Source organism: Mesoplodon densirostris, chromosome 11, assembly GCF_025265405.1.
Source record: "Mesoplodon densirostris isolate mMesDen1 chromosome 11, mMesDen1 primary haplotype, whole genome shotgun sequence".
NCBI lineage: Eukaryota > Metazoa > Chordata > Mammalia > Artiodactyla > Ziphiidae > Mesoplodon > Mesoplodon densirostris.
In genome coordinates, this window is record NC_082671.1 from 99372005 (window position 1) to 99398735 (window position 26731).

At 38.2% G+C, this 26731-nt stretch overlaps 1 protein-coding gene across 3 annotated transcripts in view; it reads left to right on the top strand.

Annotated features, from left to right (window-relative positions):
• The first annotated feature begins 15175 nt into the window (after positions 1-15175).
• The window catches only part of PPP1R12A (protein phosphatase 1 regulatory subunit 12A), a 152814-nt gene continuing 141258 nt past the window's right edge, over positions 15176-26731 (top strand). For all 3 annotated transcript variants that reach the window (XM_060114023.1, XM_060114024.1, XM_060114025.1), the window contains exon 1: positions 15176-15637. In XM_060114023.1, the coding sequence (XP_059970006.1) occupies positions 15401-15637 (237 nt within the window). In that variant the 5' untranslated portion in view covers positions 15176-15400. The remainder of the gene's footprint in view (positions 15638-26731) is intronic.

Here is a 26731-nt window from a genome sequence, read left to right on the forward strand (position 1 = left end):
GAAATAAGTGAAATCACGTATAACTTACATATAGTGTGTGTGTATATATATATATACATATATATACACACTATATATGTGTGTGTGTGTGTGTATGTGTGTGTGTATCAGGAGTGAGAATGTTTATGAGTCAGGTAAAGATATGTACAATGGGTGTAATAATATTGGAGATTTAAGTAAAAGTCATATAGTTGGGAAAACTAGAAATATCTAAAGTCCAACAGATACAAGAAGAAAAAATAAGTCACTCTGTTGGTAACTAAAAAGAAAATGAAGAGGTTAAAAAAATGGGAAAAGAGAGATTAGGATAATGTGGAGAATACTGAAGAAAATGGAAAACTGATAGAGTTGGAGAAATTGTCAGGCTAAGAAATCCAGTGTCTATCATGTTCCTGTCAAGGCAAAGCAGCTTAGAGAAACTTTAGAACTTGTGCCTCCTCTCTGACTCTCTGTCTACATTATCCTGACCTAGCCCCACATGCTTAACAAAACAAACAAGCAGACAAAAAATAAAACAATGAGCTTAATTTAGCGTGGCTCATTTTTCAAGAACCTTTAGTTGTTCTTGGTGACCACCAAGTTCTTGTCAAAACTTTCACTTACTTTATGTTCAATTACCTTTCCTAGAGCTTTACTCAGGAATGGTGTATAATTTACTGATGTGTGGTTACTAGGGATATGTGAAAATACATCTAGCGAAGTGATCACCATGAAAAGCAAATCTACTTAATTAATGCAAGAGAAGTTATCTTCTCCTAGGCAGTGTGATAAATGATTTTTAATCAAAATTAGACCCTATCACTCATTATCCATTCAGAAACTGTCCTACACTCCTCTCATTTTTCACACCCCACATACAATGGTTAAGCTTTATTGATTTTTGACCCCTCCTTTCCATCTGTACTGTCATTGCCCTACTTGAGGCTGTCTCCGACTGTCACTCCAGTACTGCAAAGTTCTTACCTCCTCTGACTTACCCAGTGGTTTAGGAGTGTAAATGGTGTCTGGGGAGAGGTAATGAGTCCGTTCTCTCTCCCTACCCACAGCCCACTTTTGCTCTAGAATTTATAGATTCATTTCTTTATGGTACCCTTTCCTATGCCCCAGAATCTAACCTCTATTTTTCTTCCAGAATGATCTTTCTGACCCAAATGTCTGATCATACTACCTCCCTGCTAACAGTTCTTCAATGGCTAACCAGCATCTGAAGCAAAAGTAGCAATTGCCAATAGCCACAGGGGCCAGGCAGGTGGCATAAGTGACACTTGAATAAAGCAGATCAATAGGTACTATTGCAGAGCGGCGACAGCAGAGTCTGTCAAATGTGGGAAAATGTGGCCAGAACTCCCAAATCTTCAGAACAGGCTAGAAGTCCAAATTTGTATGTGAAATTTCTCAATTTTTAAGTGTTGACAACTAATTCTACTCTTTTAAAACACAGCGGGAGCAAAACACATCACTTCTGTAGCCTGTGGGCAATCAATCAGCCAACTCTGACCTGATAGGATAAAAGCCAAACTCCTTAGCATGGCATAAAAGACTCTACATGATCTACTTCCTACCTTTACAACTCTATCCCCTGCCAGTTCTTCCTGCCAAAAAAGCATGTATGGTTCATCGATTGTGAATTACATTCACTTCCAGAAGTGTAGTTTTACTTGCCTTTGTGTTTCTGCCTCTGTTCTGATGGAGTCTCCTCCCTAACTCACACTGCGTCACCCCCAAACACCTCATCCAATTCCTCGTTGATTAATTGCGTCAGTGACGTGTCATCTCCTTCCATAAGCCGTCCCCGTCCTACCCCTTCCCTCCTTTGCCACCTGGGATGTATGGCTTTACGGTAGGTTCCCAAAGCATTAAGTAGATCCCAGTCATTGCCTCAAATAAAGACGCTAAGAGAAGAAGCAAGTATACGTGGGAAGCTGTTACATTCCATTTTGCATTTGTTAGGCTCAGATATTTCATGTCAGTAAGCAATTGTATAAATAGCTATGGAACTTAGATGCACTATCTGGCCTTCAGGTGGGGATCTGAGAAAAAAAAACTCTGTAAAGTGAAAAGAAAAAAGGGCTACAGATGAAATACTGTGAAATAAAATGTAGGCAGAGAAAAAGGAGTGTATGAGAGCAGTCTTAAAAGTAGTTAGAGGGCTTCCCTGGTAGCGCAGTGGTTGAGAGTCCACCTGCCGATGCAGGGGACACGGGTTTGTGCCCCGGTCCGGGAAGATCCCACATGCCGCGGAGCGGCTGGGCCTGTGAACCATGGCCGCTGGGCCTGTGCGTCCAGAGCCTGTGCTCCACAACGGGAGAGGCCACAACAGTGAGAGGCCCGCGTACCACACACACAAAAAAAGAAAAATTAGGAGGAAAACCAGGAGTGAGTGGTGTCATGAAAGATGAGGAGAAATTTTCAAGAAGGAGAGAGTATTCATCATGGTCAAATACTGCAAAATGTCCACTGGACTTAACAATAACATCACTGGTCATCCTGATAAGACCAGTTTTTAAGGAATGGTGGTTGTGAAACCAAACTAGAGTGAATTAAGGAATGGAAAGAAAATGAGGAAGTGGAAACCATGAATGAAGATTCCTCTATCAAGATTATTTTTTGCAGATTGAAGAAGAAACACTAGAATTGTATATGGGGTTAAGGAAGGAGTTTTGGGGGGAAGAGCTACTGATTGGTTTGTTTTTAGTACTTCTCAACAGGGAAGGTAATGGCATTTTGAGAAGTGTAATTCATTGTTGGGTGAAGAATTCCCTCACATTGCAAGTTATTTAGCATCCCTGCTACCTTCCTCCTCATCAAATCATAATAATGCTCCCCAGACATTCTGATAACCAAAGATACCCCCACCACACTTCCAAATGCCTCTGGGACAATGGTATTGGCCCCATTAGGGAATCACAGCACAGTCTCCCTGAAATGGGCTTTTTCTCTCAAAATTTTGTTATGAGAATCTTCAAACAGAAAAGTTGAAAGAATAGTATAACAAACACTTAGATACCCATTAGCTAGATTCAGAAATTGTTAACATCTTGCCAAATTTCCTTTATCTACTTTATGTGTGTTTATTTTGTTTTTATTTTGCCAAACCACTTGAAAGGAATTTGTCAACATCATGACACTTTATACATGCATCTCCTTAAATTATACATGCATCTCCTTAAATTAAGGACAGATTTTGTAATCACAACATTATTACCACATCTCAGAACACAAATAACAAAAAATTATTAATATCAATCTAAAACCCAATCCATATTTAAATTTTCCCAACAATCAATCATAACTTTTTTTTTTCCAAATCAGAACCTAGTCAAAATTCACATGTTTAATTTGGTGGTTATATTTTTCAGTCTCTTTTAATCTAAAAATCCTCACTTTTGTATTTTTTACAACATTGGTTTTTTTTTTTAAGAGGCCTGGCCAATTGTCCTGTAGACTATCCTACATGTAGGTTTTTCTGATTAAATCCTTATGGTATAATTTAATATGTTCTTATAGCCCCCTTATTTCTTATAAAATGATATCTGATCTAAGAAGCTTGACTAGACTCAAGCTATTCATTTTCGGCAAAAATATATCATAGATAATGGAAGGGCACGTAATGGAGGCTGTTCTATTATTTATGGTGCTGAGTTTGATCACAGAATTGAATTACTGATTGTGTTGATTTAAGGGAATATATGTTTTACACTGTTATAACTTTAGCACTAATAGGGGCTTGGCACGTGGCAGGTGCCATAAATGTTTGGTGAATGAACAAATGAATAAGTGAATAATATAAACTGATTTTAAGTGATAGCTAACAAGAAAGAGGCAGTTGAGTTCTGATACACAAATTCTAATTCAAATTCTAGAATAGCTAGTTATAGATCTAATTGAAGAAAGAAATTATTGAGTATTCTTTATAATTTTAAATCTTATGTTTCATAATGAGAATATAATTTTCTACTTATTATTATTATTATGCCAATGTTTTACTTTATTTTATTGTTCTGGCCATGCCGCACAGCACGCAGGATCTTACTTCCCCCACCAGGGTTCGAACCCATGCCCACTGCAGTGGAACTGCAGAGTCTTTTTTTTAGAAATTTCATGTAATGTCTGAAACATTTATATTAACGTACTTCCATACAAATAACCCAAAGAAAGTTTAGTATTAGTTGTTTGGTTTGTTTGTTTTTTTATACTGCAGGTTCTTATTAGTCATCAATTTTATACACATCAGTGTATACATGTCAATCCCAATCGCCCAATTCAGCACACCACCATCCCCACCCCACCACGGTTTTCCCCCCTTGGTGTCCATACATTTGTTCTCTACATCTGTGTCTCAAGTTCTGCCCTGCACACCGGTTCATCTGTACCATTTTTCTAGGTTCCACATACATGCGTTAATATACGATATTTGTTTTTCTCTTTCTGACTTACTTCACTCTGTATGACAGTCTCTAGATCGATCCACATCTCAACAAATGACTCAATTTCGTTCCTTTTTATGGCTGAGTAATATTCCATTGTATATATGTACCACATCTTCTTTATCCATTCGTCTGTCAATGGGCATTTAGGTTGCTTCCATGACCTGGCTATTGTAAATAGTGCTGCAATGAACATCAGGGTGCATGTGTCTTTTTGAATTATGGTTTTCTCTGGGTATATGCCCAGTAGTGGGATTGCTGCATCATATGGTAATTCTACTTTTAGTTTTTTGGGGTGTTTTTTCATGGTACGTGGGCCTCTCACTGTTGCAGAGCACAGGCTCTGGACACACAGGCTCAGCGACCATGGCTCACGGGCCCAGCCACTCCGCGGCATGTGGGATCTTCCCAGACCGGGGCACGAACCCATGTTCCCTGCATCGGCAGGCGGACTCTCAACCACTGCGCCACCAGGGAAGCCCTACTTTTAGTTTTTTAAGGAACCTCCATACTGTTCTCCATAGTGGCTGTATCAATTTACATTCCAACCAACAGTGCAAGAGGGTTCCCTTTTCTCCACACCGTCTCCATCATTTGTTGTTTGTAGATTTTCTGATGATGCCCATTCTGACTGGTGTGAGGTGATACCTCATTGTAGTTTTGATTTGCATTCCTCTAATAATTAGTGATGTTGAGCAGCTTTTCATGTGCCTCTTGGCCATCTGTATGTCTTCTTTGGAGAAATGTCTATTTAGGTCTTCTGCCCATTTTTGGATTGGGAACTGCAGAGTCTTAACCACTGGACTGCCGGGGAAGTCCCTATGCCAGTGTTCAGAAACATATTCTGATGTCATTTGCTTGGGAGAAATGAAGCGTTTGAAATATTGAAATATTTCCTGTGGGGAAAAGGTCTTTTGGAGAAATAAAATAGCAAAGTCTTGGAGAAATAAAATATTATTAACAAATTTGAAATTTTTCTCTGATGATCTTCTTCACACAATAGCAATAATATTATTATCAGGTAGAGTTCTTTGTTCCAGCACAGAAATTGACACTGCTTTTAAGCAAAAAAAATCAGTTTGTTAGAAGGATACGGGGTAGTTCCCAAAATTGAAAAAAAAGCTAAGAAAGCAAGTAGTACAGGAACTGACGTAGGTGATGACAAGAATACTAGACAGTCTCTTTAGAGCATCATCATCTGGACAAATCAACTTTGTCTGCTAAATGCTAAAGAGAGCTAATCTGATTGGTTTCAATGGCATTAAATAATTTTTCTGCTTGTTGTTTGTTACCTAGATTCTGAACACTTTTTAATTAGAGACAATTCCCATTTTGTGAGTCGTGTTGGGAGAAAGGACCATGCCACCCACTACAGAAGCTACATGGGGCTAGACATTCTCTCTTCCAGTTCTTCAGCAGTTAAGTCTTGGGCACCTGAGCTAGGCTTAACCAACCGGGCATTCAGACCAAGGACTCTGAATTTGGAGAAAATGTTGGGAAGTTGAGTTGTCCTCAGTAATGGTGGTAGAAGGATCAGCAAACCTTATCTGTAAAGGACTAGATGGTAAATCGTTTAGTTACTGTGTGTACATGTAATCTCTTTCCCATATTTGTCTTTGTTTGCTTAAAACCCTCTAAAGATGCAAAGGCTCTTCTTAGGGCGCTGGCAGCCAGAGCTGCAGTCATTTACTTGCAGGCTTGATTGGGGCCGGAGGATCTGCTTTCAAGAAGGCTCATTCCCTTGGCTGGAGGCTTCAGTTCCTCACTAAGTGGGCCTCTCCAAAAAAGGTGCCTGAGTGTCTTCATGCATGATAGCCCAAGTCACACAGAATGAGTGATTCTAGAGAGTAATCGAACAAACCAGACTGAAACCACAGTGTCTTCTATTACCTAATCTTAAGAGTGACAGATCATCACTTGTGCTGAATGCTACTGGTCACTCAGAACAACACAGGGGCAATGTGAAGGCATGATAAACATCACAAGGAGGGGATCATTGGGGGCCCTCTTGGAGGCTGTTTACTACAGTTGTCACAACAGTTGCTCTCTGGTGGTGGCACCACCGATGTCATTCTATCAGAGTTTTCATATAATGTGATCTTGACTCTGTTATTATTGCCGGGCTTACATTTGTTCCTGCTCATGTTGTGGGTTCATTCTCTGGCCTTCTCACTGATTCTGGAACCATTCAACATCCTTTCCATAAATGTCTTTTCTGCTTATGGAAGTGTGGTGTGCAAAATTCTAAAATGCTCCCAAGATTCTTGTCCCTGGTGTAAACACCATGTATAATCCCCTCATCTTGAGTATTGAAAGGAACTGTGAATACAATGGATTTCACTCTTGTGATTACATGATATGAAAAAGCTGAAGGAATTCTGCAGTTGTAATTAATGACCCAAATCAGTTGATCTTGTGTTAATCAAAGGCAGATTATCCTGCTTGTGGGAACATAATACGGTGTAGATACTATGGAGAACAGTATGATTATTGCTCAAAAAATTAAAATTAGAATTACCACATCATCTAGCAATTCCACTTCTGAGTATATCCCCAAAGAATTTAAAGCAGGGTCATGAAAAGATATGTGTATGCCCATGCTTATAGCAATATTATTCACAATAGCCAAAAGGTGGAAACATTCCAAGTGTCCATGGACAGATGAATCGATGAACAAAACAAACCTTGAGAATACTATGCTAAGTGAAATAAGCCAGTCACAAAAGGACAAATACTGTACGATTCCTCTCATATGAGATACTTAGAGTGGTAAAATTCATAAAGACAGAAAGTAGAATAATGGTTTCTGGGGACTGGGGGTGGGATGGATGGAGTTATTGTCTACTGGGTACAGAATTTCAGTTTTTAAAGATGAAAAAATTTCCGTGGATGAAAGGTGGTGATGGTTGCACAGCAATGTAGATGTACTTAATGCCACGAACTGTATCCTTGGAAAATGGTTCAAATGGTAACTTTTACATTATGTATATTTTAGCACAATTAAAACATTTTTTAATTTAAAATTTTAAAATCTGAAAAAATATTTTTTTTTAAATAAAGGAGCCTATCCTGAGTGGGCTTGAGTTAATGGGGAAAGGTCTTTTAAAGAGTGACTGGGCCCTTCCTGGAGGGAGATTCTCCTGCTGGCCTGGACACCATGTCGTGAGCTGTATGGAGGGGCTACATGGCAAGGACCTGAGGGCAGCCTCTAGTTGCTGAGAGCAGCCTCTGGCTGGGGACCTCCATTCTACAACTACAAGGAATTGAATGCTGCTAATGACTAGTGAGCTTGGAAGAGGACCCCAAACCTCAGTTGAGGGTACAGCTAGCAACATCTTAATTTCAGCCTCAAAAAACCCTGAGCAGAAGACCAAGCAAAATGTGTCAGACTCCTGACTCACAGAAACTATGATTTAAAAATTTGTGGGACTTCCCTGGTGGCGCAGTGGTTAAGAATACACCTGCCAATTCAGGGGACACGGGTTTGATCCCTAGTCCGGGAAGATCCCACATGCTGCAGAGCAACTAAGCCCGTGCGCCACAACTACTGAGCCTGTGCTCTAGAGCCTGTGAGCCACAACTACTGAGCCTGTGTGCCTAGAGCTCCTGCTCCACTACAAGAGAAGCCACCGCAGTGAGAAGTCCGAGCACCGCAACGAAGAGTAGCCCCCGCTCGCCGCGTCTAGAGAAAACCCACGTGCAGCAACAGAGACGCAATGCAGCCAAAAATAAATAAATTTTTTTAAATGTTTAAAAAATAAATTAAAAAAATAAAAATTTGTGTTGTTTTAAGCCACTAAATTTGTTGTAATTTGTTGCACAGCAATAGAAAACTAGTACAAATAGGCAGTGTCTTCTTTGCAATCAAGAATCCTAACTGGTTTATGTATCTACTCCTGGCTAGGGAAACTTGATAATTCCAAGACTCTGTGCAATGAAACAAATAATCCTTCCTCCCTTCCAAGAAAACCTATGCATAACTACTAATAGAAGAGGGAAGGCACGCCAGATAGGTGAAATTAAAAAAGAGACATCTACTATACTGTGTATGCATGTGTGTGTATATATATATTTAACTTAGAATAAGTTAACTAGTTATCTATGTATTATTTTATATCTAATTTCTCCCCAATTTTTAGTATTAATTTTTAACCACAAGTCTCCATCATCTTAATAGTGGTATTCCAAGTTTTCATTTATTTGTTATATTTACGTTGTGATGATGGAGTAGAAATAAATTTTCTCTGTAAATTCCAAGGAACTGTGAGGTCATTTAGTCTAGCCAAACCCTTTGACTGAAGCATAATTGGGGATAACCCAGTAGGATACGCCTAATGCTCCAAGGCGCTATCAGAACAGACAAATGAGCAGAGGAAGAAAACAGCAGGACACACAGTCCTCATCATCCCATTAGCTTCCCTCTACAACACCAGCTGCCATTTAAACTAGCCTTTCAAATAGAAAGAAAAGGTGTTGCCCATTCTGGCCTAAACATATGAGGGCTTTGGTGGCTTGTCACTGCACTGATGATTTTTCAGTCTTTGAGAATTTTCTTTTAAAATGAGATAGACGGGTCATATTTTAAGCCTTATTAGCTAAGATCTTAATTCTCAGTTTATGCCAATGATGGATTACATCTGCTAATAGCAAGAATGAGTCACAGGATAAATGGGGAGGAGAGGAATTTTCAAAGATAAATTAAGCTTTCTTCACATTTTTTCTAGGGCTATCTGAGCTACTCTGAACAATTCTGTGTTCCTTTTCATCCCCATCATTTTAATGATAAATATGCCCCCCTTCTTTGTATCTAAGACCTTCCATTATAAAATTATTATTTCTCCAGTTTTGGATCCTGCTATGACTTTCTTGATGTTTTGTGCTCTGATACTATGTAACCGTCCCTCTTTCTGCCTTTATACATGGAAAATTCCCACTCGCCTTCACACACACATCATGTTTGTGCCTGGCCAGTTCCTACTCTTCCTTGAGGATGAGTTCATGTATCACTCCTTCTCAAAGATCTCCCTGATAGGCTGTGCCTATCTGTCCCTCCCCTCAGCCCCCACCCCCAACCCAAAGTACACTCTTCTGTGCTTCAACAGTATACACTGCTTGAACTGTATCCTTCCCTTTATCTGTATCCCTTTCTTTACCCTGTACAGTAATATATTCATTCAGTGCTTATAACAGGAATGGGCCCTTCGTAAATTCTGTAAAAGTATTAGCTCTTATCATTGTATTAAAATTACCTATTTCAATACCAGTTTCCTCTACTAAAGTGTAAACTCCTTAACCTAAAGGATAATGTCTTATTCATTTTCTTAGTTCTTGGATTACAGTAGGTGATTAAGAAATGTTCATTGAAATGTAAGATGGTAAGAAACTATTATTTATTGAGCCCTGTGTCAGGCAAGATTTCTAAAACAGTCCCTCAGAGATGTCCTTGCTTTAATCCCTGGAACCTGCAAATAGGATATTATGATCAGGTTATTTTATATGGTCAGTTGACCTTAAAATAGGGAGATTATCTAATTTCAGCAACTTTTAAAAACAGACACCTCTCTCAGGTTGGTGGCAGAAGGGGAAGTCAAAGAGAGGAAGCAAAGCATGAGAAGGATTTGACACACTGTGGCTGGCTTTGAAGACGGAGGAGGCCATGTGTAAGAAACAGAAAGAGGTTGCTAGGAGCTGAGAGTGATTCCCAGTCCACCACTAGCAAGGAAGTGGGGACATCAGTCCTGCAACTACAACTTAAATGAGCTCCCAAGAGCCTCCAGCTAAGAGCCCGGCCCAGCTGATACCTGGTTTTTGGCCTCCTGAGCATAGAACCCAACTGAGCCCACCTGCATTTCTGACCTACAGAACTGTGAGATAATAAATAGGTATTGTTATAAGGTGTTACACTTTGGTCATTTCTTATGGCACCAATAGAAAATGAACTACATGTCAGCTATATGCAATGTCAGCTATAATACATAAAGCTGACTCTTTATATATGTATTGGGAATGAATCTCACATAAAGAGTCCTCATCTTGCCTAATTTTCTATAAATAACTTAATCTCAACCTAAACTCCTGACCAGTAGGGAATTCTATATCAGTCATTCTTGGTGGTCTTTAACCTCCACCAGGGTGTGTGTCAAGTTTCTGAGATCATACTACACAGTGCTACAGCCATGTTTACACACTGGTTAATGCTGGAACATCTGTCCTAGCCTGCATGATCCCTTCAGGTGGCTTCCTGACATTGAAGTTCCAGCTGGGGGCAGATTTACTGCAAAACTTCAGGGCCTCTAACTTCAGTGGGTCCCTTCCAAGGCCCTACACTTAATTGAGTGTAATTTTATATCCTTTTTCTTAAAGAGGAATCCCCAAATTGCATAAATGTCAGGCACCACAAAACCTGGACACCCCCTCAGCTCAGAACTTTCCTGGTTAACTAATCAGAGTAAACTTTTCTTCCCTACCCGACATCTGCCTAACTGCCAGTAACTTTAGACAATTTTTACCATCTCTCTTCCTAATTTTTTTCCTCACTACACTTAGCCGTATCTGAATTTATTTATTCATTTAAAATGTGTTCATTTTTTGTCCCTCCCCACTAGAATGTAAGTTTATTGAAGGCAGGCACTTTATTTGTTTTATTCATTCCTATATGCCTAGAACCTAGAATGATGATTGACAAATAATAGGTGTTAATCAATATGTAGTGACCCATCAACCTCTGGTCTATCAAACTGCTGCATTGCGGTTGTCTTAGTTCATTTGGGCTGCTAAAACAAAATACCATAAACTCGCAGCTTTATAAACAACAAACGTTTATTTCTCACAGTTCTGGAGGCTGGGAAGTCTTAAGATCAAAGGCACAGCCAGATTTAGTTTCTGATGAGAGCTTGCTTCCTGGTTCATAGATGGTAGTCCTTTCACTGTGACGCTACATGGTGGAAGGGGCCAAGGGTACTAATGTGACATAACTAGCTCCCCAAAGCCCTACCTCCTAATGCCATCACCTTGGGGATTAGGATTTCAACATACGAATTTTGAGGGGACATAAACATTCAGACCATAGTATAGACCAAGTCTGGGGCACACCTATGTTTGGCTAGTGGGAGTTCCAATGCTTAGGTTCCAGCCTCTCTATGCAGCATTAAGCCATTCATTCTGAGATCTTATCACATTCTAGGGACACTTCCAGAGATCAGGGAGCAAATCCCCACTGCTCTAGAGGCCCACTGACTTCTTTCTCATCCTTTTAGCCTATGCATTACTTTTTATTCTCAGTGAAATCCTTCTTTTCCACAGAAGCTCCCCAAAATGGCCTGGGAGATTCCCTTTGCTTGGTTCCCCCTTCTCCACCCTAAATAGAAATAATATTACATGATATTATGAAATAACATTTTTAAAAAGTGATAATACAAGCAATTTTAGAAAATGTTCCTGTTTGCGTTGATCTATAATACTATGCAAATGTAGCTTCAATAAATTCCTAGCCACCTGGTACACTACTTCCAACCAGATTACTAGCCCTAAATTCTTATTCAATAGACATTTGGGGGTGGTCACTTCAAGCTAGGAAGGAAAGTGTTTTGAAAGCAACTTCTGCTTTCTTCCTTGCCACAAACATCCCCTGAGGCAAGGAAGCCGAGTTGCTATCAGCTTTAATGAGGGAAGGAAAAGAGGCAAATACAAGAAAACAAAATCTCATTTTTTTTCTTCCTAATATACATTATTTATTTAATCTTAAAACAACCACATGAGGCTCATATTATTCCCACCTGCCAAAACTGAGCATAGTCTTTACCAGTGATGTTGTGTCTGTTATCACTGCACATGTTTATTCTCACTAATAGCCTACTCTGTCCTTTTTTTTGCATTCTGGTCTCTGGAGGAATTTAGAAGCTTTTCTCAGAATTTCAGTTTAAGGACATTTGAATGAATCCTTCAACTAAATGCTAGTGTTCCAAGATGGAGCTCATGCACCTAAACTCTCCTTCCAGATGTTGAAGCATCCTATATTATTACATTCTCTAGTTATTTTGCTAATAATAAACTTGACTGTGAGCATAATAACATATTATGCTACACTCTTTAGATGATGGTACATCAGAGAAAACAGGAAAAAAATCTAAGCTTTGTGTGTGTGTGCATGTGTGAAGATTTAAATTTTATGATTTACTAAAAATGTCTTCAAATTGATAATTAACAAGTAAATTAATGGTTAGTAGGGGATATCTGTAGTGTACTTAAGTTTTGAAAAAGATGTGTACAGATCCTCTTCTGAAAATCTCCTGCATGTAATAACTAAAGACCCCAACTGATTAATGATTTGCTGCAGCAAAGGAAAACATTTAGCAAATTAATACAGTGTAATTTGCACTTCTATTTTAAGGCTTAATTTGCATTAAAAGAGCTGAACAGTATCTTGACACCCTTATCTACTCAGAGGGCATTAAGAAATGAAAATATTTGCATTTCTTCAATTTCTTTTTCTGCTTAGATAAATTTTTAAGTTCATTCTGCTATTAAGGTATTATGAAGCGACTGGCTTTGTGTTGTTTTTTAAACAAAAAGTTTTGCCTTTTCTGGAGTTAGTGGTAGGTCTTCAGTATCATTAATTCAAAACATTAAAAAAATTCTCCTTAAAAAGGCAAACAGGTGGCAGTTTAACAGCACTTCCAATGAGATTAACACAGAACTTCGTGACCCTTAGATCTGGAGAAGGAAAGCTAACCTCAGTGAAATTTGCATATATTAACAGCCCCAGTGGGTTTTTATTTTGTTTTGTTTTTGTCTGGTGGCCTTTGGGAACTGATACTTAACAATTTATTAATAAACTACTGTTTTATTAATTTTACATCCTAAAGTAAGTGCTTGAATCAGAAATAACATACTTCCTACCAAACTCTTGCCCAAATCAAAACTTGAGATACCAATCTATATTCCAGGGCACTTTTAAGAGCTACCAAATAGACCATAACATTCTTGGGAAATAGTAAAGATAAGCTGTCAGTTTTTCTAGGTAGATAGAAGAGCTGACAAGGCAATCCTCAAATTCCTTTCTTTTATTTTAAGAACTGTATTCTGGAGTTTTTTAAGTGGATAGGAATTTTGTATTTTAGTGCTAAGAGTTCTCCAGCACCTAACACTGTCATTATTCAAAGCTCTGATTGGTGCATTTTAGGCATGTTACACTCACTTTCTATTTCTACAGTATTTTCAGAGGAAATATTTTAACCACACCTGGGTTCTATTACTATCCTAGTAATTGCTATTCAGAAAATTTTGTCTTACAGGCAGGTGGTTTTCTAATCACATTTTACCCATTTTTTATTTCTCAATATGATAAGCTGTAATGTAGTCTACTGGAAAATAAGAGAAGCTTAATTCTTCACTGCTGTATCTCCAGCATCTAGAACAATGCTTAACTCAGTACAGGTGCGTAATATTTCTGAAGGAATACTAATCCTGCTGCCGAGAAAAATTAGGTAAGTCCGTTAGTTCTTTGGAGACTCAGTCCATATGATCCCTCAAGTTCCATTCAATGCTAACCTTTTATGACTTCTCTTATTTTGGCGCTATGTTCTAGAAAATAGTGGATGAGAATACTGTATTGTTTAGAAAAATATCAGTTGGTGCAGATTACAAATAGATGACTCAAAAGACAGTATTTGTTACAAATCGCTCGCGCGCGCGCGCGGTCTCATACATGACAAAGTTCAAAAGCCTTTTTTATGATATGATAAATTATGAAGCATTTTGAACATGTGATCTCAAAAGGTGGTTTAAATATGTCGTTATCGTCATTGTATCGCCAGTACCTGGAACCATGACTGGCTCATAGTAAGTATTCACAAAATACCGGTTAAATCAATTGCGTAGTATTAACATTCCTTTTGAACTCTAGAAGCAGCTGGGTCTTTATCCACCCTTAGAAAGCGATGGAGCAGGAACCAGAAATCCCTTAAAAGGTCAGGACCAGTAACAAGGCAGAGCTAAACTCCGGGGTAGTAGCAGACAGGATTAAAGCATTGAAAGCAGGGAAAGAGGACCCAGAATACGAGCGAGAGAAAACAAACAAAAAAAAAAACAACAAACACACACACACAACAAAGCAAGAAAAAATAAGCATAAGAGGAAAGACGTTTCTACAGTGGAGGCTGGCAGAAAGCCACTGCAATTACTGCAGGTCAACCCTTGTCACCAGGCGGTCACCTTGGGCTGAGATCTGGGGTAACTACCAACAAATCCCTCGGCTGTACACACAGACCCTGCTTTTAAAAGGTTCTTAGCAAATTCATCTGAGTTCCTCAGAAAGGGAAATCACTAGCGCTTAATTCACGACCTATCTATCCTCCATTCCATTCAAATAACGCAGCCAATAGGAAAATCCTCCGCCCTGAGCAAACGACTCGGCAGAGCTGAGACAGCCCTGGAGGCAGGTCAGCCCCGAAGAGCCGCCATACAGCCCGACTGTTGGCCTCCGGAACCCCAGGAGCCCGCAGCGGGGCAGGACAACCTTCCTTCCCTGTCTCCGCCCTTCCAGGTTGGTCCCAGCCCCCGCTGCCCAGGCGGGCTGGACCACACCCGCTTCCCTCCGGTGGCCTAGCCTCCCCCGCCACAGTTCGCGGTAGCGCTCTTCCTGGGGCGGGCACAGGCCCGTGGCGCATGCGCACTGGCCGAAGGGCGCCTCCCTGCCCGGATCTCGCGAAGTTACGTTAGATTGGCCGCCGGTGACGGGTGGCCGGGCGGGGGGCGGGAGGGCTTCTGAGGTAGGAAGGGAGGTCCGTTCGGCCGGGCGCGCCGCCCCAGTGCTCTGTGGGATACTGGAAGTCTCGAGCGTCTCCTCCCGGTTCCCAGCCCTCTTCTGGCCAGCACTCATAGAAACAGTCACACACCCCCTGCCTCCCCTCTCTTCCCTCTCCGCCTCCCCTTTCCCCCCCTCGCGATAAGAAGACCCGGCGGCAGGAGAGGGGATGAAGATGGCGGACGCGAAGCAGAAGCGGAACGAGCAGCTGAAGCGCTGGATCGGCTCCGAGACGGACCTCGAGCCTCCCGTGGTGAAGCGCCAGAAGACCAAGGTGAAGTTCGATGATGGCGCCGTCTTCCTGGCTGCTTGCTCCAGCGGCGACACGGACGAGGTCCTCAAGCTGCTGCACCGCGGCGCTGATATCAATTACGCCAATGTGGACGGACTCACCGCCCTGCACCAGGTCTGTGCGCCCCGCCGCCGCTCTCCTGACCCTGCGGGTCCTCGTTAGCCTCCCGCCTGGGCCTCCCCTCGGCTCTTGGTCTCCTGAGGCTGGGGGCGGCGGGAGACTCCCTGCCGCGGGGTGAGGGGGCGGCTTCCCGCGAAGGAGGGAGGGAGAGAACTGGTAGAGGGAGGGCCCTAGGCTTGGGGCCCCCTTCAGACCAGTTGGTGGTGAAGTAAGGGAACCGGGAGATTTCCGGGGCAGAGGGGGAAGAGGACTGTGGTCCGCTTGGGGCCCCAGGGCCATTTGTGGACGTGTGTCTGGGATTTGGGGTCGAGATGGGGAGCGGTGTGGTGTTGTGCCTGGGCCCCCGATGTCAGTGATAGAGTCGGAGGACGGCGGATGCTGAAGAAAACTACGAACAAGAGGCACTGGGGACACTTGGGTAGAGGGACGTCTTTGGCTTGTTAGGAGGGCGTTGGATTTATTGTAGTTTTTAGGACTTGATTATAAATGATGATGATAATAGTAATCAAGCGCCCTAAGCCGAGTGCCGTGAGCAGACGGTTTCCTGTTTTCTCCTTTATTACTCTTGGTCACTGGGGAGGGGGGAACGGTGTAATTTAGCTGATCTGCACCGGCTGAAGGGGAGAGGATGAACGTGGGTAGCGTGAGGAAGCGTTCTAAAGGGCTTGCCCACCGCGGGGCCGGAGCGTACGAAAGAGTCTCTAACTCGGAGTAGAGTTTGCCGCAGTGTCAAGAGCTGCTTTGGCCCCAGGTCCGGGGTGTGCATTGGGGTTAAAAAGAGAAGAATAAATACGAGGCACTCTTTTCAAAGCCGGTTACCAAGCTCTCATTTTTCTTTTGGGGGGTGGGAAAAAAGAAAGCTGTTCACGAACTTTTCTCAAAATGGATGCTTTGTGCATGTTAAAGTTTTATAGTAGTCTGATTGGGATCTCTCAATGTTAGCCAAATAAGGAGAAACTATTGGCAATCCGGAGATAATGTTGCTTTGCCTTTAACAGGCCAAAAGCAACACAACCACTTAGAGTTCTTCTTAAAAAGCAATTTTTCAGTGATGGTCATAGGTGTCAAAACATAAACTCTTTCCATTTTCTTAGTGGACAACTTGGAATTACTAGAAAACGACTTAACAGCAATAGCTTCCCCTTACAATGAAAAGACTTGTAAACTAACTCAAAGTTGCCTTGGTTATATGTGGAAGATCGTAGCTTTATGTTGATTAATGCTGTAACGAAAACTTGTTTGGGAGGTTGAAACTTACGGTTTCATATTTCATGCATATTGCTGCTTTTTTAAAAGAGGTGTGTGGTGGCATTTTTCCTTTTACTCCTTCCTGTTTAGTGAATGATGACTGTTTTAAATTTTATTTAATTGAATTCTCATATCAAACTTGGCTTATAGCCTTTGTTTACAAAGTTGACTGGATGAACTGTAATGACTGACAAATTGCAGGACAAATCTGGAATTTAGCGTGTGGCACCCAGTAAAAATATAGCATGGTCTTTAGCTCTTTATCTGTTCCATTAATTTAGAGTCTCTAATGTGTAACAAATTTTTTATTTGGCTGAGGTTTATTTTAAGCTATAGCATAACTCTAGATTCTAAAAAATGGTGTTGAAATGAAAGAAACTTTCGGCATTAGAAATGATAATGTAATTATGTAAGATGACTCTTCAGATTTCTTTCAAGTGTAATTTACATGGCTTAGTATGGAATTGATTCAGAAAGACAGATTATTGTATGCTTGAGGTCAGGATAAGGTTGCATAATGGTTTATATCAGTATGTTTTATTAAAGTTGTCATATAGAAATGTAAAGTTATTACAGTTGTTGAGGAACCCAATTATATTGGCTTGGAGAAAGAGGAAAACTTCTAATACTTATATTCTTATTGGCTTAGGTAGAAAGAGAAAATGCATCTAACAGGCTTCTTAGAGTTTTTTTTTTCTCCTCTAAATTTGGACATGTTGCAAGAATTATCAGACTTATCAAAGTCTTCCTGATTAACTGAATTCAGTGGTTAGTTTGGCATTATTTAGGTGTTGTCTTTATTAGATATTTTGTTTTAGCTGACAAACACTTCAGAAGTTTCCAAGTTTATGCATAATCATTTGCATAATTTCTTTTTGTAATTTATTTGCACATTCCTTAACTCAGTGAAGCCAAGGTCTTTAAAATATCAAGCATTAAAATTTTTATTATGTTTTCTCCACCCTCGTTTATTGACTCTTGTACTTTTTTGCCATTGTGACAGAGAACAAGGAGTTCGCTTTGGGCAAATTCAGAACAACAGATAGTGAAAGGTGATAAATAAAACTTTTTAAAAAAAGAATCACAAAAATTTTTAACCTTAAAAATCTCTTGAATACTGATTGCTTTAAATACTTAAATTATAAAACCAAAATGGACCCATTGATTTGTTTAATAGCCCTTGAATATTTTTTTTTTAATTTAACCTCTTGAAAGCTCATAGAATAGCCAGAATGTTTTTACCAGATTAATTATTGGTTAGTCTTTTGGAATATTCATTTCCATTTTTGTTTTTGATCAAGTGTCTTTTTTTTTCTTTTTTAAAGATTTTTTTAAAGTGGACCTTTTTTAAATTTTTAAGTTTTTATTGAATTTGTGACAATATTGCTTCTGTTTTATGTTTTGGGGGGTTTTTTTGTTTGTTTTTTGTTTTGGCCACAAGGCATGTGGGATCCTAGCTCCCCGACCGGGGATCAAACCCGCACCCCCTGCGTTGGAAGGCAAAGTCTTAACCACTGGGCCGCCAGGGAAGTCCCGATAGAGTGTCTTAAATTTCACTGTCAGGAGAAAGTTTTAGCAACTTTACAACCCACAAATACGCTTCGTAATCTAATATTTTACTTCCATTTTAATATAAACAGCTTGTATTTAAACGTTTCTTTAATTGGTTGAATGTTCTTTCTCATTAGAAGTTACGAAAGATAGTTTCCTTTTTTTTTTTGTATAAAAATAGGTGATTCATATAGGAGAAAAAGCAGTGTTTCTAGTCAAATTTCCTATCTTCGTCTCTAGAATAGCCTCCCTTCCCCTAACCCCCTCCAGTAGCTAGAAAACAGTACTGAAGTTACGTTATAAACTTCTGATTTTCTAGAACTGAGGTCTAGAGTAGAATTTCATTTTTATCAGTGGGCAATAGCTCTGATTTAAGAGCTACCTGGTAGAGTCTTAATACTATATGATCTGTATCTTTATTTCAATATACTTTATAAAGGTTTTAGGAGAGTAATAATAGTTTTCTATAGAATGTTTTATTGCTGATGCTTACTGATACTGGTGTGCATAAAATACAGGATTGAGATTTCTTCCAACAGTTGTGAGTGTAGCCTTTTGATTTTACCTTAAAATCTTATCTGCTTCCTCTGTGCCTGTGACTTCCAAGTCAGTTTCCAGTTCTCACATTGCTGCAGAGCTCCAATCCCTCATTTCCATTTATCTACTGATGACGAACTGTTGATTTAAAGTAAAATATTATTCAATATATTGTGATTTTATATTTAAAAATATATCTTCAAGTAGTGATATAGTAAATAGAGGTCCACCCCCTTTGCCGTAGAATAGCAACTGTTTATTTACATCAATATTAGGAATTTCTTTAAATTCAACCTGAAATGAATATTTTTCTTTCTTCACCAAACCTATTCTTCTCATCGATGCCTCTGTTTCTGATAAAGATGTCATTAATCTCTAGATTAAGCTTTAAACATTTTAATTATTGTTTACTCATCCCCTTGTCTACATATAGACAATCAGTCTTCATAACTGCCTTCGCATCAATTCTTTTTCTTGCTACTCTTATTATCAATCTAGGTCATACCTTTATTATTTTTATCCCTAGAGTAAAGTAATAGCCTAATTGCTTTCCCTGCCTCTTCTCTCCCTGGTCCAGTCTAGCATTCATACTGCTATCACATTAATCTTTTAACAATATCATTTCAGTCATGTCACTCCTCTCCATAAACTCAGATTTAAAGTGTTTTCACCATTTAGGTTAGACCTGACTCCAATGTGTTATATCCTTTACTCTTTTTACTTCCATGCCTATGGCCTTGCTTTTTCCACCACTAGAATATACTCCCTCCCTCTTTGCCAATCAAAATCTTGGTCATTCTTCAGGGTTCAACCCAGTTGTCCTCCAGAAAGGATCTTTTTGTCCTTTGAATTTGTATAATAACTACGTCACTGGAGAGACTCTCCTCTGGGGTGCTCATTTTACCTTACATTTTGCCTCTTTGCTGCTGTTAAAATGCTTCTTACTGAGTAGTGTGTGTTTTTAAGTTTGTCTTTCCTGGCTGACTGTAAGGACCCAATCTTCCACATTTTTGTATTTCCAGAGCCTGGCACATAGTAGGCGCTCACTAAAGATTTATTGAATTTTATCTTTTACCTTGTATCATAGATAGGAAGTTTTATAGTCATTTGTATGTTGTAAGATAAATCATTAAAACATTCACACCCAGATACTTAGAGTACAGTTCTTGCACGTGGTAGAACTTGTGGATCTTCTGTGCAGATATTTTTAATGTCTTGAGATTTAAAAAAAATTTTAATATTAACCTCCTTCCTATTAAAAAAATTCTGAACCAGTTTAACTATTGAGTAAGAGAGAGAAAAATATTCACTTGAGTCATCAGTTTGCTACCTTCTTTATAAAGGTCTGAACTAGGTTCTATAGAGGAATACAGAGTAGAATTAAATCCATGTTCTTTGCTATTATAATTTTAAAATAAAGTTTTCCTTTTGCTTTTCCATACATACAGATTGCAGGTAAGTTTAATATTACATCCCTTTGCTCTTAAAATACAAATTTTATCTACTTCTGAGGGAGCCATTTGAAGCTTCTTTGAGGAATATGTGACTCCCCTCTTGTCAGTAAAAGGAATACTTTTGTGGAGTTTTTTCTCAAGTGCTTAATCTTCTCAGCCAAGCCATTTTCACTGAATCATAATCTGAAATGTAACTCTCTTTTAAAAAGTATTCTAATGGATTACTTAAAGTGTTTTCCAACCAAAAGGAAGAGAGACTGGAAGCAGCTGATACTGAGTCTCTTGTTAGAGAATAGTGTAATTGCTGTATATGAGAAATCTCTTTAAAACTGAATGTAGAGTTTATAATTGTTTACTTTTTTTTGTGGGGGATATTAAGATCTTGGAAGAATCTTTTGGATCCCTTATAACTAATATTAAAATCTGTGTTTAAAAAATATACAATATAAGTTATTTTCTCTACATAATTTTATTTAAATGGCTGATGGCTCTTCAAACTTTTTATTGAAATCATCCTAACCATAAAAACCAAACAAACAGAACAAACCTAAACAAAATTTCTAACCCCGAACTGGCCCCTCACTTCCTACAAATAAATGGACAACCCTAGCCATAAACGGGGTATGCTGGTAGGGCACCAGTGCCCACAGTGCTGTTGTTATAATGCCTTCTCTGCAGTTGATACCTCTGTGCTTCCTGGCAACAGTTTTGTGGTCTGACTTTGAAGTGTCATAACCAAGACCATCTTTCATGTACTTCAGCTACAGTGTGATTGCAAGCTGTGACTGAGCATTTTCTAGTATAGCCAGGTAGAAACATTAGATGGAATAGAGGAAAAATTTTTTTCATTATCTGTTTGTTATCACATTTTACAATACTGTTCACATAAGAGATGTACTTTAAAAACTGTCTAGTTAGATAATTTAAAAAATATAACTATTTAGAAACCTTTGGAGGGAGGCGAAATATAGAACATTATTTTGTTACTGCTGTAACATGTTACTTCTTGACACTTCGCAAAGTTGCTATTTTCTTTGCCTTTCTCCCTGCCAAAAATTATGATTTTCACCCCACTTTTCTTTTGAAAGTTTGTGGGTTCCACAGCGGTTGGCAAATGGAGTATTGGCATTTTGGTATATCTCTTTGAAAGGTTGAAGACCTCCAACAGTCATTTTTGAGTTTCTTCTAAATAAGGGTTGGATATGTAGTAGCCATGACTTATCCCATTATTATATTGAAGAAAGGAATTGGCTGGTGAACATTTGCTGAGGATTTGCTACATGTGAAACATTATGTTAGATAGTTTTATAACCAATATCTCATTTAATTCTCACAATGTCCCTTTTCTCTTGCTCAAGGTTACCAAGATAATAAATGGCAGAGCTGGGTTCTGACACAGGTTTATGTGATTCCAGAGCCCAAATTTAACACTATGCTACATGTCTTTTAAGTCTGCAGAAGAAAGTATTCTTAAATCTTCTGGTCATTATCGTTGATGGTTAGTAGTTGGAAGTTTTTCCACGTTAATCAGTAGAGAATCAAATGAAACACATACATATAGATATAATTATTTTCTTCATCTACTGTTGTTTGGCTAGTCAAAACTTTTAAGAGCTTTCTATGGTAATTGAAGTGCAGTAATGCCATATTTAAATTAATCTCTAAATCTGTCCTAAACTTTAGGAACTGCCAAGATTACTTTTGACTGACCATTATGTGCATAATATTTGATCAGGTGCTTTCAGTAGTTACAAAGGAAGTTACAACAGCAACAGAACTCTTTTTTTAAGGACAGGGTTTACTTAGTCTTTAAACATCTTCATTTTTCTTTATCTTAATAACAATTTATATTAATGCTTTAGGCATTTTTACATACTCATTTACAGTAAATGCTTTATACATTCACAGACTTAACTTTTTCAATGAAAAGATATAAATTATAGGTAAACTCATATCAGCGATAGTGGAAGAAGGAAGGCAAGCAAGCAAGCAAGCTCCGGCTTGTCACCACCATTTAGCTTAATCTTCTGAAATTTACTTTCTGTACAATGATTATTATTATTTATAATTAGGACTTGAGACATTACATGAAATGCTAGTAAAGTTACCTGAATTAAATTTAAATTCTGAATTAGTAAAAAAACCTTTTTTTTTTACATCTTTATTGGAGTAAAACAAACTTTTTAATATTTATCATGTTTGATTTTAATTGGAAGCCTTTTGTTAGTAGGAATATCCAAGTCATAAGAATATTCCATTCCTTAAATCATTTTGCAGAATTTAGCCAAATTATATTTCAAGTCTTACCTTAGAAAAGGCAATAGAATTTTTTTTTCTTAGTGGTAGTAAGTGAGAGCACCATCTGAAATGTGATTTACTTGTTGCCTATGAAATCACTGGTTCCCAGAATTGTACATTTCACGGACCAATGAAATGGTTTTTGTTTTTTGTTCTTTGTTTTAATTTTGATGACTAAAAGAGGAGAACCTAATTTATGTTGTCATGTTAGGGCGTTAAAAACAAACAACTTGATAACCTACCATCATCATTTCATAAAAGAAAGAATACTTTAACAAGAAGAAAAGGATATAGTATCCAAATAAAGGACAGTGGAGACTCATATATCAGTCTGTAAGATTATTGCTGTATTGACAACAGATGTTCTTGATGCTCTTCCATGAAGTAGAGTAGTTAAGGGTGAGCAGATTTCAAAACTTTATTCCCTATATTCTCCATTTGGTAGGATATGAGAGAGTACAGGTGGTGGCAGGCCATATCATCAGGATGCAAGTGCCTGGTCCCTGATCACTCAGTAAGAAGTGGAAAAAGAATTTACCTGAAGAGATTCAGGAGATTGGTGAAAGCTTTCTTTAGGAACCACTGGTTTCATATTTATATTTCCATAAGCCTCTGCATATGTAATCTTTCTCTGGAATGCATTTCCCAGCTTATTTGTATTAAGACACAGCTCAAAGCATAAAGTGTGGACTTGCTTGACCACGGGGTTGCACAGTAATTCTTTCACTTACTATTTAAACCCTAAGTTTGGCAGTTACACACTACCTGCTATTGTTAGTATATCTTATCTCCAGACAGAATAGTGAATTCCTTCAAGTGGGGACTTTGATTCATTTTTCTTTAAATCCCCTTTGGTATCTGCATTTTATTTTAGCAGGTGCACAGTAAATGTTTGTTGATTTTTTAAAAATGAACACAATGCAGACTAATCTTGTGAAGAGCAGAGTTCATAGAGAACAAAATGATGACAGTCTGGGTAAATATAACAACCAGCAAACATTAAAATGTTCTAATTAAAAAGTGTATACCAGTAACTTACTTTATAATAATTATAATGTAAAGGTAACAATTATTACAGTCAAAATTTAGCAGGATCTTAGATTTTTTTTTGAAATGGAATGTGTTCCTGATTACCTATACGAGTAGAATTTTGCTCAGTTTATGTAACATACTTTAAAAATAAATTTCTTTAAACAAATCATCCAGTGTTGGCTTAGAAAAGGAATCCCTAGCATATGTCATTAGAAGCTAATTCATATTTTCTAATGATCTTAATCATATTTTTTCCCTAAATAACACTTTCACTATGGATCCCTGTATGTCACTATTTTTCTGACCTTGTTAGTATTTTGGTTGTTTAGCTTTTCATTGTTATGCTGGCTAACCATAAAAAGACAAAGTTGAGCTCTGTGTAACTGCCCTAAGTGTGCTTGCTTGACTTGAATGCTCTTTCATGGGTGGAGACATTCCACATTGTCATGTGTTATATAGGCATTTCTGAAATGACATTCAGTAGAAACCATGGAAAGAAATGAAGGCATTCCTCAGCTGTCACCTTTTTAGTAATCTATTTAAATGCGTTATGTGCACTGAGTGAGATATTCCGCAGGGAGAGCTTCAGTGACTAAAAAGTGTTACTTTAATTTGATTATTAACTCATATGAGCTGAAAATACATATTTTACATATTTAACATGTTTCCTAACGAAAAAAAATCATAAGGTTGTAGAAAGTTTGTACCATTTTCTTGAATACTTGAATAGTGCAAAGGAGAAATTTTGTGACTTGATACCGTTTAGAAGTTAACCACATGGGAAAGTATATTTTCCTGGATTAACTGTTAAAACACATACACACACATCAATTACCTTTACTTTGTAGTAAACAAACTAAAGTGTATACATTTTATTAGCCTTCAAAATTATTTTAGATGGTTCTAAATATTAATCTAATATTTGTACTTTTGCTTGGAACATTTCTGGAACTTTTCTATCGGAGCTTCAGTTCCAGCAGGTTCTTTTGAACATCCTCTGTGTTGAGTTGAGTTTGTGTTATTGTTTTTTTACTTTCAGGAAAGTTTGTAAATTTTGAAAATGATAGTCATTGGAGACATGTCGGGTGAAAATAGTAGATGCTGGGTAATCATGGTTAATAAATACTATCAGTGATTAAATGATATTTTCTAAAAAGCTTTTTCTTAATTGGAACGTGATCATAAAGAGTCCATCTTGGATTTTAGTCAACTCTTTTTACATTGTTTGGACTTGAGAGTATGCTTCAGAATTGCTTTATGATTAACTTAGCGCCCTCTTCGTTTGTGTTCTGAATTTTGCATGAAACAAGTCAGTAGCTTATATAGCTTGTGAATTGAACCATGGCCTTTTTTTGTGTTTTCCACAAAAGATTTTGATGCTGCTGTTGCCAGATCATGACACCGTATTTCATTAAGAGCTATTGTTTTTCTCAAAGATAAGTTAATTTGTACAGTTTTTCTTAAAAGATTAGAACAGATGACATGTTCAACAGTTTATATCCTTTCCAAGTACATGGAATGATCTGCATAAAAATTTTGCCTAATATTCAAGTTTTTTCCCTTTTAAAATATCTTTTGCTATTTAACTTTTAGCCATCTTTTAATAAAAACACTAAAATGGGGCCTCCCTGGTGGCGCAGTGGTTGAGAGTCCGCCTGCCGATGCAGGGGACACGGGTTCGTGCCCCGGTCTGGGAGGATCCCATATGCCGCGGAGCGGCTGGGCCCGTGAGCCATGGCCGCTGGGCCTGCGCATCTGGAGCCTGTGCTCCGCAACGGGAGAGGCCACAACAGTGAGAGGCCCGCATACCGCAAAACAAACAAACAAACAAACAAACAAACACTAAAATGTTTTTACATTTCTGATTTTCACAATGTGGTATACATGAAAATGCCTCAAGTAATTATTAGGCCTTCAGTGCCTTCTACTCTTGCTTTTTGTCTTCACCATCTCCTTTTTAATTTTAAACATGGCTTACTTTCAAGTTTGTTTATTGTTCTATATGTATTTTATCCCAAACAGAAATTGAAGAAGAATAATTATTTAAGTAATTAAAGCATGATAGAAAAATATAAAAAAAGAAAATAAATGCTATTCAGATTTTCAGGCATGGAGCTAGCTAGCCCCATTTAAAACTTTAATAGACTCTCTTTATCCATCTCTATCCAATATATAATTTTCTAAAAGTGAGTTTATATTTAATTTTCTGGTTTATAACCTACTTTCTAAATTATACATTTTTAGAAGTATTTCTGTGTTAATGAATATTGGGTCCACTGTGTGAGTTTGTGTGTACATGTGTGAGTACATCCTAAAATTTATTTTCCCAGTTGTCTGATGATGAATATTTAGTATATTTTCAATTTCTCATGATAGGTGGATATTACACTATGTATATCTTTGCTCACTCATGACATTGTATCGTTCGGATTGTTTATCTTAGAGATTTCACCTGCAATTTTATATGTTTTGCCCAAGATAACATGCTGTTTTAATGCTTGTTTATGCAAAAGATATTTTCAGTAAAGTCTCTAGTATATTTAATATAGAAGACTAACCTTGAAAGGACTCTGGCTGACACACATGTTACGTTCATAATGTGATGATGTCATCTCCCTTCTCTGAGGCACCCATAGAAAAATCTGTCTGACTCTGTGTGTGAAGAAAATTTGTAAGTTGTTTGAAATATTAAACAGTATTTGTATTTGCAGGTAAATGTTGCTAATATTTGTTTAAATTAGTGATTAGCTCATTCATGAACAAATATATAAATCATTATTTATCATATGCCTGACATAAGGTCCCTGTGTGCATGTAGTGTGTAATCTAGAGGAGGTGGCAGTGAGTGTTAGAATAGATCTAGGGTAAGATGAAATTTTTTACTAGGAGGACTTAACCTAGAATGTCAGGATAGATATCCCTGAGAAAGCTATGTTTAAGTTACAGGAACTTAAGAGATGTCTTGAGT